Consider the following 14,465-nt stretch of genomic DNA (forward strand, 5'->3'; position numbering starts at 1 on the left):
ATGTATCAAAGTAGTCTAAACCAAACCTTTGAGTGAACCCTTTGACGACTAACCTTGCCTTGTACCGTTGAATCGAACCATCTGACATCAGTTTTTTCCGGAAGACTCATTTGTTGCAGATTGGTTTGAATCCCCTAGGCAAGTCAACAAATTCCCAAGTATAATTAGACATTATCGAATCTAGTTCATCATTAATAGTGTTTTTCCATAAACTAGCATCGATAGATCTTATAGCTTCTTCAAAAGTTTTAGGATCATCACCTAACATAAAAATTTGAGCTATAGGAACTGAAATGGAGTCTAAATCATTTATCTCAGAAATAAAGGAAGTAATAAAGTATGGTCCACAAGAGGTTTCAACTCTTTGTCTTTTACTTCTTCTAGGCTCAAAAACAATTTGTTCAGAAGACCTAGCAAAATTACTAGAAGAAGTGGATGCAATATTTTCTATTTGTGTTTCGATATTTATTCTCAGTTTCTTTAAAGGAAAAGTATTTTCAAAGAAAATAACATATTTTGACTCACAAATGGAATAATCTTGTAAAAACATGAATCTGTATGCAACACTCTTCGTAGCATACCCTATAAATAATGCATCAACAGTTTTAGGGGCTGAAGAATGACTTCCCCCCACATGTTATCAGATAATCCAGAACTTATTAGTAAAGAATTCAGCATCTCTTTTAAAGTTCTATTTGTACTTTCGACTATACCATTTTGTTGAGGAAAATAGGGGCTGAAGTTTCATGAATTATGTCTTCTTTTCACAAATATCTTTTAAGAAATTAGATCCCTAATCACCACCTCTATCTTATCTAACCCGTTTAATTCTCCTATCTAACTGATTTTCAACTGCTGCCTTATAAATAACAAAGAAGATTTCAGCCTCATCTTTTGTTCTTAGGAAATAAACTTTTGTATATCTTGAATAATCATCTAAAAAAATTATGTAGTAGTGTTTTCCCCTTTACTTTCAGTGTTTCTAAAATCTGCTAGATCGGTGTGAATGAGTTCTAACATATCAGTCTTTCTATTAGAAACAGTCTTAAAGTGAGGTTTAAAATGCTTAGCTTCTACATAAATTTCACATTTGTTAAAGCTAGTTATGTATAGTTTAGGCAGAACATTCATATTCATCAATTTCTTTAAAGCATGAATATTAACGTGTCCTAATCTAGCATGCCACATATAAACGGATTCAATAATATAAGCACAAGTGGTAGCTTTATTTTCATTAAATTGAGTTTCTATGACAAATAAACCACCGTTTAAATTACATTTCCCAACATAATCACCATTTCGGGAAAATACAAGTTTATCTACCTCAAAAACTAACTTAATGTCTGCCTTATTTAGAAGCTCACCACTTATCCAATTTCTACACAAGGCAGGTACATACATAACATTATTTAAGGCCAGAGTTTTACCAGAAGTCAGTTTGAGTAAAACCTTGCATTTTCCTAGTACTTCAAAGCTGCTAGAGTTCCCCATGTACACATGTTCACCTATGTTCCCATCCTCGAACTTGGTGAAAAGATCCTTCCTTGTGCAAAAGTGCTTCGAAGCGCCAGTGTCAACTCCCATTTTGAACTATTTTCCACCAAATTAACTTCTAAGACCACCAAAGTAATGATGTCATCATTTTTTTATACAACGTGCATCTGTGGCTTATTGTCATTCTGGCAGTCTGAGCGTTGTAAGCATTGATAAGCTTTGTGGTCGACTAAACCGCAAACATAACACTTGAGCGTCTTTCCTTTAGGTTTGGTCTTTCCAGACTTCTTGAAGTTGGTAGCCTTATGAGGTTTTGTCTTTTTGTCTTAATTTCCTCGTTTCATGATCTTCTTGAATCTAGACTCAACCAAGTTAGATCTAACATATAAATTACTCAGATAATTAGTAACATTATCTTTTAATCGATTGGTTTCTTCAATCTTCATATGGTCCACCAGCTCTTCAAGCGAAATATCTATCTTCTTATGCTTAAGAGAATTGCGGTACTCGGACCAGGACTTGGACAGATTCTCGATGAGAACATTGGCTTGAAGTACCTCACACATTTGTATCCCTTCAGCAATGATGTTAGTGACCAAGTTCTCATAGTCATGAACTTGATCCATTATCGACTTGTCATTTGTCATCTGGAACTTAAGTCATTCGCCGACAACGTACTTTTTGATGACCGCATCATCTGCACCATACTTTTTCTCCAGAGTCTCCCAAATTGCCTTGGCATTCCTTTCTCTAAGGAACATATCAAATAATTTATTTGGCAGGTGTCCTCGCACCGTTTTGTTATCCTTCTTGTATTTCTCGTAGTTAGCGAGAGCAGCGGTAACAGTTGGTAAGGCAACATCATTCAGAACCACATCCGTATCATTACTGGCAGCTGGGGTTGACAGCATGGTAGGTGGTGGCTTGAGCAGCATGTAATCGAGGTCAAGCTGCTCGAAGAATATCAGGATTCGTTGGGACCACCTTATATAATTATTTCCATCAAGTGCATCGAGCTTGGAAAGATCGAGAATCAACTTGCTCAAAAGTGATGTCATATTTGTAGTATACAAAATTATTTTCTAAATTGTAAGAAATAAGGAGTGCAAAATCACACCATTAGCATTGAAAGGAAAAGTATATAGTAATTTAAAAGAAATAAATTTGTAAATCGTGTCATGGTAAAACCACTGCCTTCGAAACGAATTCGCCCCGATGTGTGTAATCGCTTCAATAGATGGATCGTCCCTGTTGGGATTTGCGGAAGCTCGAATCGACAACCAAAAGGATTCACCTAGATGGGCCGAGTTGGTTCTTGTGTTTAACGAGTAAGGAGATTGAAAGATAGAAAATTTGCACAGCGATTTATAGTGGTTCGACTTCTCAGCCAAGTCTACATCCACTACCCTAGCTCCTCACCAAGGATTTTCTAACAAATTCACTAATTTGTTCTTTCTTTTTACAAGACAAAGAGATAACCTTTACAAACTCCCTAGTTTTTCACGGGCTAAACTAGAACCTCTCCCTAGCTTTTAGTAGGCTAAGCTAAAACCAAAACCCTTTTACAATGAAAGGAAATATAAACAAGAAAACCTCTCTAAGATAGGTGTTTACAAGAATTAAGCTCACAAGAACAAAAATATTTACAAGAGAAAGGAAAATAAGATTGAAAAAATCTTCTCTTGTGTTTGATTGCTTGGATAGGTGTTCTCCTTCTTCTTCTTCAAGTGTCCTCAGCTTGTTTTTATACCTTGAAATGAGTTTAAAGTTGTATCTAGCCGTTGGGGATTAATTTTATGCAAAGTAAGGTTGTCCAGAACTAGAAGTATTGGTACTCCACTATGGGGTATTGATACTACATTTGTTAAATTCAAATTAACTAGTTGTTACTAGCTATTGGAGCCTTGTGGTATCGATACCCTTTCATGGTATCGGTATCATTTTTGCATTCTGGAATCTGAGCCTTCATGGTAGTATCGATACTACCTTGATGGTTTCGATACTACCTTTGCCTATGGTATCGATACCATAAGAATAGTATCGGTACCATTCATGTGGTATCGATACTGAAAAGAACAATATCGGTACTACTTGTACAAAAATCAATTTTTGCTCAATTCCAATTTTAAAATGGACTTTGAATTATTTTTGAAATCTTTGAAAAACTTTGAATAAATTCAATTCAAGTCCAAAAACATTTTGCCTTAATTGTTATATCAAAACTTAGTTCTACAGTCCCCCGAGGTTAACACGGTCGCTCCAAATTGCGTACACCCGAAACCATAATGGACTGTTGGTAGTATTGCACTTCTAAGCGGAAAATCTATTGAGAGAGTGAGATGAGAAGTTGAAATCAACTCTCTATTTATAGGCTAGAAACTACTAAAACGCCTAGATGAACCTGACTCAAAAATAGTTCAGGTTATCAGTCTAGATACATCTTTCACATTTTCATTTGAATTTAAACTTTCAAAGAGAAATTTCAAAAGAATTTTCTTTAAAAATATAGTATCAGCGCGGATGTTTCAAAGGCACGTACGACCACGACCATGACCACGTGCCAAGTCGTTACGGACGGCGGCGGCGACGGTGCACGAGAGTTCCGCTTGTTCTCTTTCACTCAACAACGAAGTGGAGAATCCAAACCTTAAATACCTATTTCCAATAGTGTTTTCAACACTATGTGGGATTGAGCATTACCAACAATTAGCATCCGAAGGGTCGTCTGGAATGCTTTAGTTATCCTCGTTAGTTGTTTCTGACTGACGACTCTAGCGGAATTTTCAGTTTTTTAGAACGAGTCTTCAATCTAAATCAAACATAAAAGTACTATTATAAAAAGTAATCTAAATCATGAATTTTAAAAATATTAAACGAAGCGAGGGAGAGAATATTACAAATATTGTTACCCGAGAGTTTGTTTGTTCCTTCAAATTCAAGTCTGAAAACTAAAGAAAAATTAAAAGATTAACAAAGTCTATACGCCTTCAACATAAACGGTCATAATTGGGAATCAATACTTTAGCATATTTAAAAGAGGATCATGCTTATTTTGTGTAAATAATTTGGTGTTTAATAAAAAAATTATTGTTTTCTATTTAAAATTTAATGTAATTATTAGATAATTTATTAAACATAATGAAAAATCATTTTTACAAGTAAATTTATTTAGCTTTGCTTGTTTTTATGATTCACTTTTTTCAATAATTATTATTAGGGATCTAATTTCTATATTCGTCTCATGCCATTAAAATATCAAATAATGGTCTGACGGAGAAACAAGAGAAAATTGAGTGAATACTGTCAATGGTATTCACAAACCTAATGTAAAGAAACGAGGTGGGGGAAGGTCTCCATTTATAATTTAGTCTCATTACAATGGACGGTCTAGATGAATTTACATGAACGATTAAGATAAATCTTAAATGTTCTAAGCATTGTTTTGAAAACCGGACATGATCGGCCGGTTCAATCGGAAATCGTTATCTAGTCTGGTTCAAACTAAATCGGTTGAACCGCTACTAGTGAACTGGCCAGAACCTTTGAACCGTTCGAACCGGACCGACTGAAAACCCCGAAAAAAACCGCCAATTTTGTTTTTTTTTTTTAAATTAAACCAAACGACGTTGTTTGTTAAACGAACCAAGTCGAACTCGAGTATTGCTGAGCTCGACTCAAACTTTAAAAGTAAGCTCAACTCGACTCAAACTCACGAACTAAAAATTATCAAGTTCAACTCGAACTCGAAATATAATATTGAAACTTGAACTTGAAAAGGCTTGAACTCAAAAAAAATTTAGAAGCTCGATTGAAGCCTAAAATTCGAGCTTGATTGAAGTGAAAGAATAGTCACTCTATGCTCACCAAAAGTCTCCATGATTTTGAATGTCAAATTACCTCTATTATTTATAGAAGTTAGTTGGGATGCTCTTCTATGTTTCTTAGCCATGTGAGATTGTTTTGTTCTCATATTTTTACTCTTTAGACTTTTGGGATGTTCTTCTATGTTTTTTAGCCATGTGAAATTGTTTTTAAAAAAAAAAATTAAACCAAACAATATCATTTAGCCCCAAATTTATTTTTTAATTATAGTTATATAATTATATTTATTATTTAATATATTTTACCTTAAATATTATATTGTAGTTAATTTGAATCATTTTGTTTCACTTGATTTTATGATTTTTAACTCGTATATGTTATGATTTACTTTGAATATGACTTGTGATATACAAAATTATTTTTTATTAAATATTTTTGGTATTTTTATTTAATTTTTAAAATAATTATGACGTCGTCCGGTTCTTCCGACCGGTCGGACCGGTGAATCGATAGCATGACCGATTCATTAACCGGTTCGGTTCTAAGGAAACAATATCAAATCCAATCAAATATTATCAATTAACATATTACATTTCCTTGATTAATGATCACACTGAATATGATAAAACTCTTATCGAATATCATTGGATATGGTCACTTTCGCTCTCTCATGCTAGTGTGAACATACTCTACCATTTTCCAAGAATCGGGTCAAGTCTAATAATTTAGCCAAGTTTAACATTACATACATAATTTCTTCGACGGATATTAACACACGTCTCGATCCTGAATTCGCATGCTTACACACACAGAATACAATATGTTCCAATTACACATGAACAACAGTGAATTCAAAAAGCTTTAAAGACCCTCTATTTATCAGATTTTGGCCTCCATATCTGCCCTCCATTAATATATTGTACCTGCAATGGCCTCTGACCGCCGGGATTTACACTATAACCTTCAGTCCTTGACTTCTGAAATTGAGGTTGCACTTGCAATTGAACTTGTGAGACCAAAGGGGTCCTTTTTTGAAATTGATGGTTCGGCCCCAGTCCATTCGACACCCTTGTTTTTCCAAAATTGAGATTGCATGTTCGATGCGGGGGACACCACTTTTGGAGCTTGATGCTGCATTTGTGAGGTTGAGGGCCTTGATTTCTCGTACAGCGGCTGCCGGTGCTGCTGCTGCATTTGCAAAGGTGATTGCACTGATCGATGTGGATGTGGATGTGGATATGGATTCAGATAGTGGCTGCCGTTGCTACTTGAGTAACTAGCCGAATGGTTTACAAAAAATCGGGATATCTGTGGTCCAACCAATATAGGGAGGAGTGTACTTCGGGTCAAATTAGCTGAGATTAGCATATGACGGGTCATCTGAAATACTTCAGCTATCTTTATCAATTGTCTCTGACTGACGGCCCTAGCAGAATTTTCTGGTTGTTCGAAAGGATCTTCAACCTAAAACAAACATAAAAAAGACTATTATAGTTTTTGGTGTCTGAGCCATGAAGAATTTAAAAAATATAACACAAAAAGAGGGAGAGAATATTACAAATATTGCATACGTCCGGGGCAACCATCTCATATTGTTTTCTATGTACTCCCATTGTCCTGTAAATGGACAGATTCCCAATTCCGACGCCCTCAAATTAATGTCTGAAAACTGAAGAAATATTTAAGGATTAAACATAAATAAAGCCTACATGGTGCTCCCAAAGAGTACTAATTTTCGAAGCATATTGTCATACTACATGTTAAAGAACATTTTGACCTTCGACATTAACAATAGACGATACCTTGGCAATGAAGGAAATGAACAGCTCAGACAAAGAACTCCGGTTTATGGTCCTGCATGATCTAAACTTGACAATGTTAGACGAACATATTTGTGCAATACGTCTCTCTGCGTCATCTTTGGTACCTACAATCGCAGAGAAGCTTTTGTATCAGGAATATATCCTCTAAACATGTTTAACATTTTAATATTAACGAAAAATATAAAATGTCCGACTCAGCTTTAATCAAACACAACCAAGGTCCAACAATTGAAGAATCAAAACTTTCATTTGAAATCCTATTCCGAAACAGGGAATAAACAAAAAAAATTAAGTAGAATTTTTGGAAAAGAATATTTGGGTTACACATTCTCTATAGTTTTTGGCTTAGCTAAGACTCACCCGTAAGATCATCGACAACATTTGTTGGGTATATATCTTTTAATGGAGGTAAAATTGGAGGTACACAAGTCTGCAAGAAAAACAAAATATATGAAATGATAAACAAATATGTGAGCATCTAATATGGGTATGTACTCAAATTTGATGCATGTCAAACACATGTAATTCAAGAGAAATGAAAAGTAGAATAACAGATACAATCTACTCCACCCAAACAACATATGGATGAATTAAATAAAACAAGCCCTTCTACAACTTCTCCTATAATAGAATGAATAATAAAAGCCACCTGAAAATGGAAAATGACTAGCAAACTGAGGGAATATGAGTTAAAAGTCCCGGACTTCGGATTATTAATACCGTTAGCCTTGGCCCATTCCTTCACCTGCACGAATCGGTAACAGCAAGAATAAGAAACGAGAGATGCAGTCCTATCAACAATGGAAAGTGTTGGCTTTTAACGAGAGTTACCAGTAAAATCATGTCACGAAATCGACCATCTATCTCACAGAGCCAAAACAAGAATTTTGACTTTATTTGGCCCTGCAGATTATCGATTGAAATATCACAAGAGATGTTCTGCCATTTGCTGATGCTTTTCAAAATGGGAACTCTTGCACTGGGAATAAATTGTATACTTAACCATCCACCTGAAATAAATGTTATATCATAACTAATTAGGCATTATTTATAGCAAACAATCAAAGATGAATAATATTAATTTGCCAAAAAAAAGCTTTCTTTACTCCCCTATTATATGTTATAACAAGAACATGAAAATATGAAAATTACCTTTCTTTCTTAAAGCTTTAAGCAATTCATTGAGTATTGTCTGTTTATGCTTCTTTCCGGCAGATGAAATACATGAACCATAAGATAACTCAACAGATATATCTAAGTCTCCCCACCGCGTAAAGAGATTAGACACAAAGGATCCAAATGGCTCCACGGTTGCACCTGTATCCACCGATTAAGTCATTTACACAAATGTTAATTACCAAAAGCTTCAAATCCCCAATGCCATAATCAGCTAAAAACTCTGATTTAATCGTTCTATCATGAGGGTAAAATGTCAAACAATTGTTTCTGAAAACCAAACTAAATCAGGCCATTTATGGAAGGCCAAAATATAAAATTTTAAGCCTGCATACAAAAATCTTTCCAGTTTGCTATGGTTTGCAACATTCGAAATCGTTTCTTAATTCGTCACGTAAAGCATTATTTAGCATTTTCATATCCATCTCTATTGAAAGTTTACATGGATCAATCAAAATGAAGAACCGGGAACAACCATTCAATAAGGTAACATAAAAATTACCTCTTAAACTTTCTATAGATTGAACGATTTCGCGCAATTCATCGATGATTTTAAACCGTGTAACCCAGTCTTCTTGCAAGGGCTTGATCACTTCAAGTATTTCCTTGAGAGTTGACTCTACTTGTCTATACGAATTCATCTTCGTTTTCTATATAAATATCACTTATATAACACAAATTTGCCCCTTTTAGAAACCCAAAATTCATAAATCATATCAACAAAAAGGAAAAAAAATATTCTAAAAAAAAGGAGCAAACCTTTATTCTGTCCACTTCACTCAACAAGTAACAGCCCAAAGAAACTCCAATAAATGTAAATATTCTCTCAGGCATTTAAACAAACAATAAAAAGGCATTTAAGCATAATTTACCTTGAAAGAACAATAAAGGTCAACTCCCTTCTGCCCTCGGATTTTGGAGACACTGCACCATTAAAAATACAATAGGCATATGTAAAAGAAGAAACCCAGAAAAATTTCACATTGCCCTTCATAAAAACAACGATACCAATCTTATTTTTGCTGGGTACATTACAGTTCTAAAGAAATAAGAGGGGGGAGTAGGGTTTTCTTTTATTTTTATTTTAGTTGATATACTTGTGGAAGGGGTAATCTTTATCTTTATTTACCTTTATGGAATAAAAGAATGATTCGGAATTTAGGAGGAAAGGGGCGAGGAAAAAGAGGGAACAAAGACAGAAACAGATAGTCAAGTGGGTAACCCTTGAGGGAAAAAAAGATGATAATTGACGATGACAAGAGAAAAAAAGTGTAAAATACATAGTTGGTAACTAATGTTTGGGTATCTTTCTTTTATCCCACTGATGTTTCAAAAGTTACAAAGCAGTCACTAATATTATCGATTGGTAACAAACTGGTTACTCAGCATTAAAAGACATTAAGAGGCGTGACAGAAAACATAACTGGCACGTTAAGTGTTTACATGGAATTAGCTGGGTGACTAGTTTGCTACCAATCGATAATGTTAAAAGACGTTAAGAGGTGTGACGGGAAACATACATGGCATGATAGTGCTTACGTGGAATTAGTTGAGTGACCAGTTTATTTTATGGTAAGCACTTAAAGTTTCAGCTATGTTTTTCGTCATACCTCTTAACGTATGTTAACGTTGAATGATCAGTTTGTTATCAATTGATAACGTTGGTGATCGATTTGTAACTTTTGAGACATCAGTAGGGAAAGAAAAGCTACCCCAAACATTACAGACCAACTGTGTAGTTTACCCCAAAAACACACTTTGGTTGACCTTTTGGTCTTCCTTGGATTTATTTTATTTTGTCTAGTTTCCATGGGCTTTTTTCTTGAGAAATATTGGGCTTTTGTAAGAAGAAAAAAGTGAAGTTGATTGAATTTATTAAAATTCTTAATTGTCTACTTTAGTTTTAATTTATTTGATATTTAGTTTTATAATAATTTTTTACTTTATTTTGATGGAATAATTTGAGTAATTTTGTATTAGTAATGTCATTTTTTTATTATTTATTGAAATAGTATAAAGAAAAATATTTTGAAAAATATCTTTGTTGATGTGCCGACCTGACTCGACATAAAATTTTATAAAAAATCATGTTATTAGTTAAAATAAGGTTCTAATTAAAAAATACTTAAAACGATATTATTGTAATTAATCCGAGTATATAAGGAATAATTATAATATTATCCTCGATCGATTTATTTTATACTAAAATCAAATTTGATCTGACCTAACCTCAACTATTTAAGACAATTAAATTGATTTGATCTTAGTAAAACACTTTCTTTTCTCTCTATAATCTTTCTTCCTCTCTTCTCCGGGTAGAATTGAAATAAGATTTAGAGTAGGACCGTCCAATAAGAAGTGTAGAATGTGATCCGTCACAAGAGCCCAAAATTTAGGAGTCTTACACGTGAATGCCATTTAGGTCCGTCTATGTATAATATTTGTGCCTTAAAGATATTTATATTCGAAAGAAAAAATAAACTTTTCATCTGATTCTCGAGAAAATACCAGAAAAAGTTGTAAACGAGGATTTTGACAATATCTTTAATCATTTTTCATGATGAATTTTGATAAAAGAAACCTTATAGATTCCTAGTAATTTCAAATTTGACAATTTAATTTTTATTATAAAATAATTCAAGGGCCTCGTTTTAATAATAACACATGACATTCACATGTTTTGGGACATGCCTCATTTACAGTTGATAAAGAACTTAAGTGATCATCGATATTTAAAAAATCACCACTTTAATCATATCAGTAGTTAAAGGAATCGTTGTTGTTCCTAAATATTACGAGTTCGAGCACCAACAACTACGGTAAGTGATCATCGATATTTAAAAAATCACCACTTTAATCATATCAGTAGTTAAAGGAATCGTTGTTGTTCCTAAATATTACGAGTTCGAGCACCAACAACTACGGCAAAGTGATTGAACATTCATTGTCAAATAGTTAAAAGTATTTATAACAGATATCACTTTGTAATCAACTTTTAATTTTATTTAAACATTCACTTAATTTACAAATCCAATCACGCATTCAGATTTTCTTGGTATTCTAAAAAGAATATTACATGTTTAAATATTTTGAATACATAATTTCAAATAATCTAACGTATTTAGTACATAAACTATCAATTTTAATACTTTTTAACACCTAAAGTTTCCATTTTTTCAAACCCATAGTTAATTTTTAATTTTTATTTCATTTTAGTACCTCATTGTTAAAAACTTAACGCCTTTAGCGCCTAAACTATCGATTTTGGTCCATTTTAATACCTAAACTTCAATTTTTTTTCAGAGCTCAACGTTAAATTTTGAACAGATGTACTAAAATGAAATAAAAACGAAACTTTATATATATTTTTTAAAAAATGAAAGTTTAAATATTAAAACTGATAATTTAAATGCTAAACGCGTAACTTACCCAAAAATCTATAATAAAAGTTGACAATTTCTCGAACATATGGTTAAAAACTCTTCGTTGACACCTCTCATATCTCTTTAGATTATAGATTCAGTATTCATTGGATGAAAATATTTTATTTTTTTTCTCTTCATTATAAATTATTTAAAAAAAAAATCTATAACAAAAAAATGTCATACACTTGATTAGTTGGCAACAAAAATTGACAGGAAATAATATTATTGAAGGAATTTGATACTGCAGATATTTGGATTAGATTCTACAAAATATTCCCCCCCACAATAATTCGCATGCATCATCGTTTAGTCTATTTATGTTGTCTAAGATTCCTCACTCAAATGCAGCATATTTGAATTGTAAAAAAAAATGTACGAGGAAATACAACCTAATATAAAGTTAAGGAAATGTGCTACCGAAAATGTTAATATTTTTTAATATTTTTGGTAGAACGTTACCTAAAATGTTATTTTTTCTATCGAAAATATTAATATTGGACGCTACCTAAAATGTTATTTTTTTTACCGAAAATGTTAATATCAGAAATATTCATTTTAGGTAACGAAACTAACATTTTTGTTGGAAAAAATAACATTTTAAGTAACGTTCTACCAGAAATGTTCAAAAAATATGAACGTTTCTGGTAACGCCTTTTTTTAGGCTTATATTAGGTTGTCGTACCAGATAACTAACCACAAAAATGTTGTCTCTACAATATTAGCATTCCTTCCATCTATTTCAATTTTCAAATATATATTTTTCAATTATATATTTGATTTTAAGTTTTAAGTATTATTCCTTGTAAATTATAGTTGTTATCAGGGTAGAGTCAGAAATTTATTATAGCGGAGGTTAAAGTATTTTTATTTTTCATAAATACAATTTTTTAAACAAGGCGATTGAATAAAATTTTCTTTATTTATTTTGCAAAATATATATATTTAATATTAATGAATACTTAAAAAAATAATTGGCGAGGGTCAAGGCTTCCCTTGGGCCCCATGATGATCCGCCCATAGTTGTTATCCCTAGATGTTTTGGATTCGAACACCAATGATTGTAGGGTAAACACCCTAGATTAATTAGGAAAAAAAGTTTTGTTAAACTCTAGTTTTAGATTTTAAATAATATTTTTGATTTATTTTTTTTTGGTGATTTTAATATCAATTTCAGTTTTGTTTAATGATAATTATTTAATATATTAATAATATTTTTTAAAAATAATTTTAATTAATAATCAAGTGTTTTTAATTATATTTTAGGGAAAACTATACAAATGATCTTCGACGATAGGTGTTCTCGTGTTGTTTTATTAAATATCTCGATTGTTAAAAGTTATAAAATGATCCCTAATTATATGATGTTGTTTTGTTATATTAATAATATTTTTATTTCCGTAAATAATTTTAATTAATTAACGTGTAATTTTAATTACTTTTTAGGGTAAAGTATAGAGATGGTCTCCATTTTCAGAGATTTGTATGAAGGGATTTATTTGCAGGAATAACTTCCCATTATAGACGCGAATATGAAGACTGCATATGAAGACTGTTCAACTATGTATTTATTTATTTATTTCTTTATTTATACATGCATTGTATTTTATCTTTATTTTTAAATTTTTTTTACTGCCGGAGGTCTTCCACGGAAGTTGCTCTCAACCTGGCGTTGGGGACAGCCTACTACCCTACCTCCCCTAACCCCATTACATATAGGAATATGATTTTGTTGTTGTTGTTGTTGTTGTTGTTGTTGTTGTTGTTGTTGTTGTTGTATAGAGATGGTCTCCAATTATAGAGTCTTGCTTTATTGAGTCCTTTGACTATTAAAAGTTATAAAATGATCCCGACTATATGATGTTGATTTGTTGATTCTCTTACTGTTAAAAGTCAGCTGATTATTCATTATGCTATAAATTTGTCATTTTCTTTTAAAAAATTGATGGCATTTTGGGTTGGATGTGAATATGTTGTATGAGATATGATAAAATATGGTCATAGAATCTCAAACGACTATCATATCTCAGACAACAAAATAACATCAAACTCATATTGCCGTTATTTTTTTTTAACGAAAAATGACGAGTTTGAAACATAATGAATAATCGGTGATCATTTTCTAACTTTTAATAATTGAGGGATTTAATAAAGCAATATCTTATAATCGATTGATCATTTTATAAATTTTAATGATCGATAAATTCAATAAAATAATATCATACAATGGATGGTTATTTGTATATTTTACTTTTAAATAAATAAGATGTTTGACGATAAAATAATTAAATTTGTGAAATTAAGAAATTTTAACTTTTTATGTATCAAATAATATTTATTGTAAAATTATTGAGATTTCAAAATTATTTAAAAAACTAAATTAAAAATTAAGAAAAAAAAGTAAGTGGCCGACCAAGGATACGTCTCGGCAATCGTACAAGCCATGTGAGTGGGTCATCTAATTATATTATACCATAATATTAAGATATTTTATATTTTGGATATAATTTCAATATTACTGTTTTATAATTATTTATTTAATTACAATAATATTAAGTAACGAAACTCTATGAATTTATTTTTATTTTTATTTAATATAACTATAAAATATTGACAGAGGTATTATAATTACTCTTAAATATATAGAGATTAATTATTAAATTAAATATGTTTATTTTAATTCAAATATATTCTATATTATTTTAAAAAAAATTGATTTAATCTACTC

At 31.7% G+C, this 14,465-nt stretch overlaps 1 protein-coding gene across 1 annotated transcript; it reads right to left on the minus strand.

The window, feature by feature from the left end:
- Positions 1–6,024: 6,024 nt before the first annotated feature.
- LOC120156338 (protein HESO1-like) lies at positions 6,025–9,533 on the minus strand. The gene is given in 10 exon segments (XM_039167663.1): positions 6,025–6,398; positions 6,400–6,780; positions 6,875–6,985; positions 7,119–7,243; positions 7,500–7,569; positions 7,789–7,884; positions 7,971–8,149; positions 8,292–8,456; positions 8,818–8,980; positions 9,188–9,533. Coding segments are annotated over 9 exon segments (1,476 nt in total). The 5' UTR covers positions 8,957–8,980; positions 9,188–9,533; the 3' UTR covers positions 6,025–6,188.
- Between the last annotated feature and the right edge of the window lie 4,932 nt (positions 9,534–14,465).

The sequence above is a fragment of the Hibiscus syriacus genome, unplaced genomic scaffold (genome assembly GCF_006381635.1).
Source record: "Hibiscus syriacus cultivar Baekdansim isolate YM2019G1 unplaced genomic scaffold, ASM638163v2 tig00111215_pilon, whole genome shotgun sequence".
In the NCBI taxonomy this organism is placed as follows: domain Eukaryota; kingdom Viridiplantae; phylum Streptophyta; class Magnoliopsida; order Malvales; family Malvaceae; genus Hibiscus; species Hibiscus syriacus.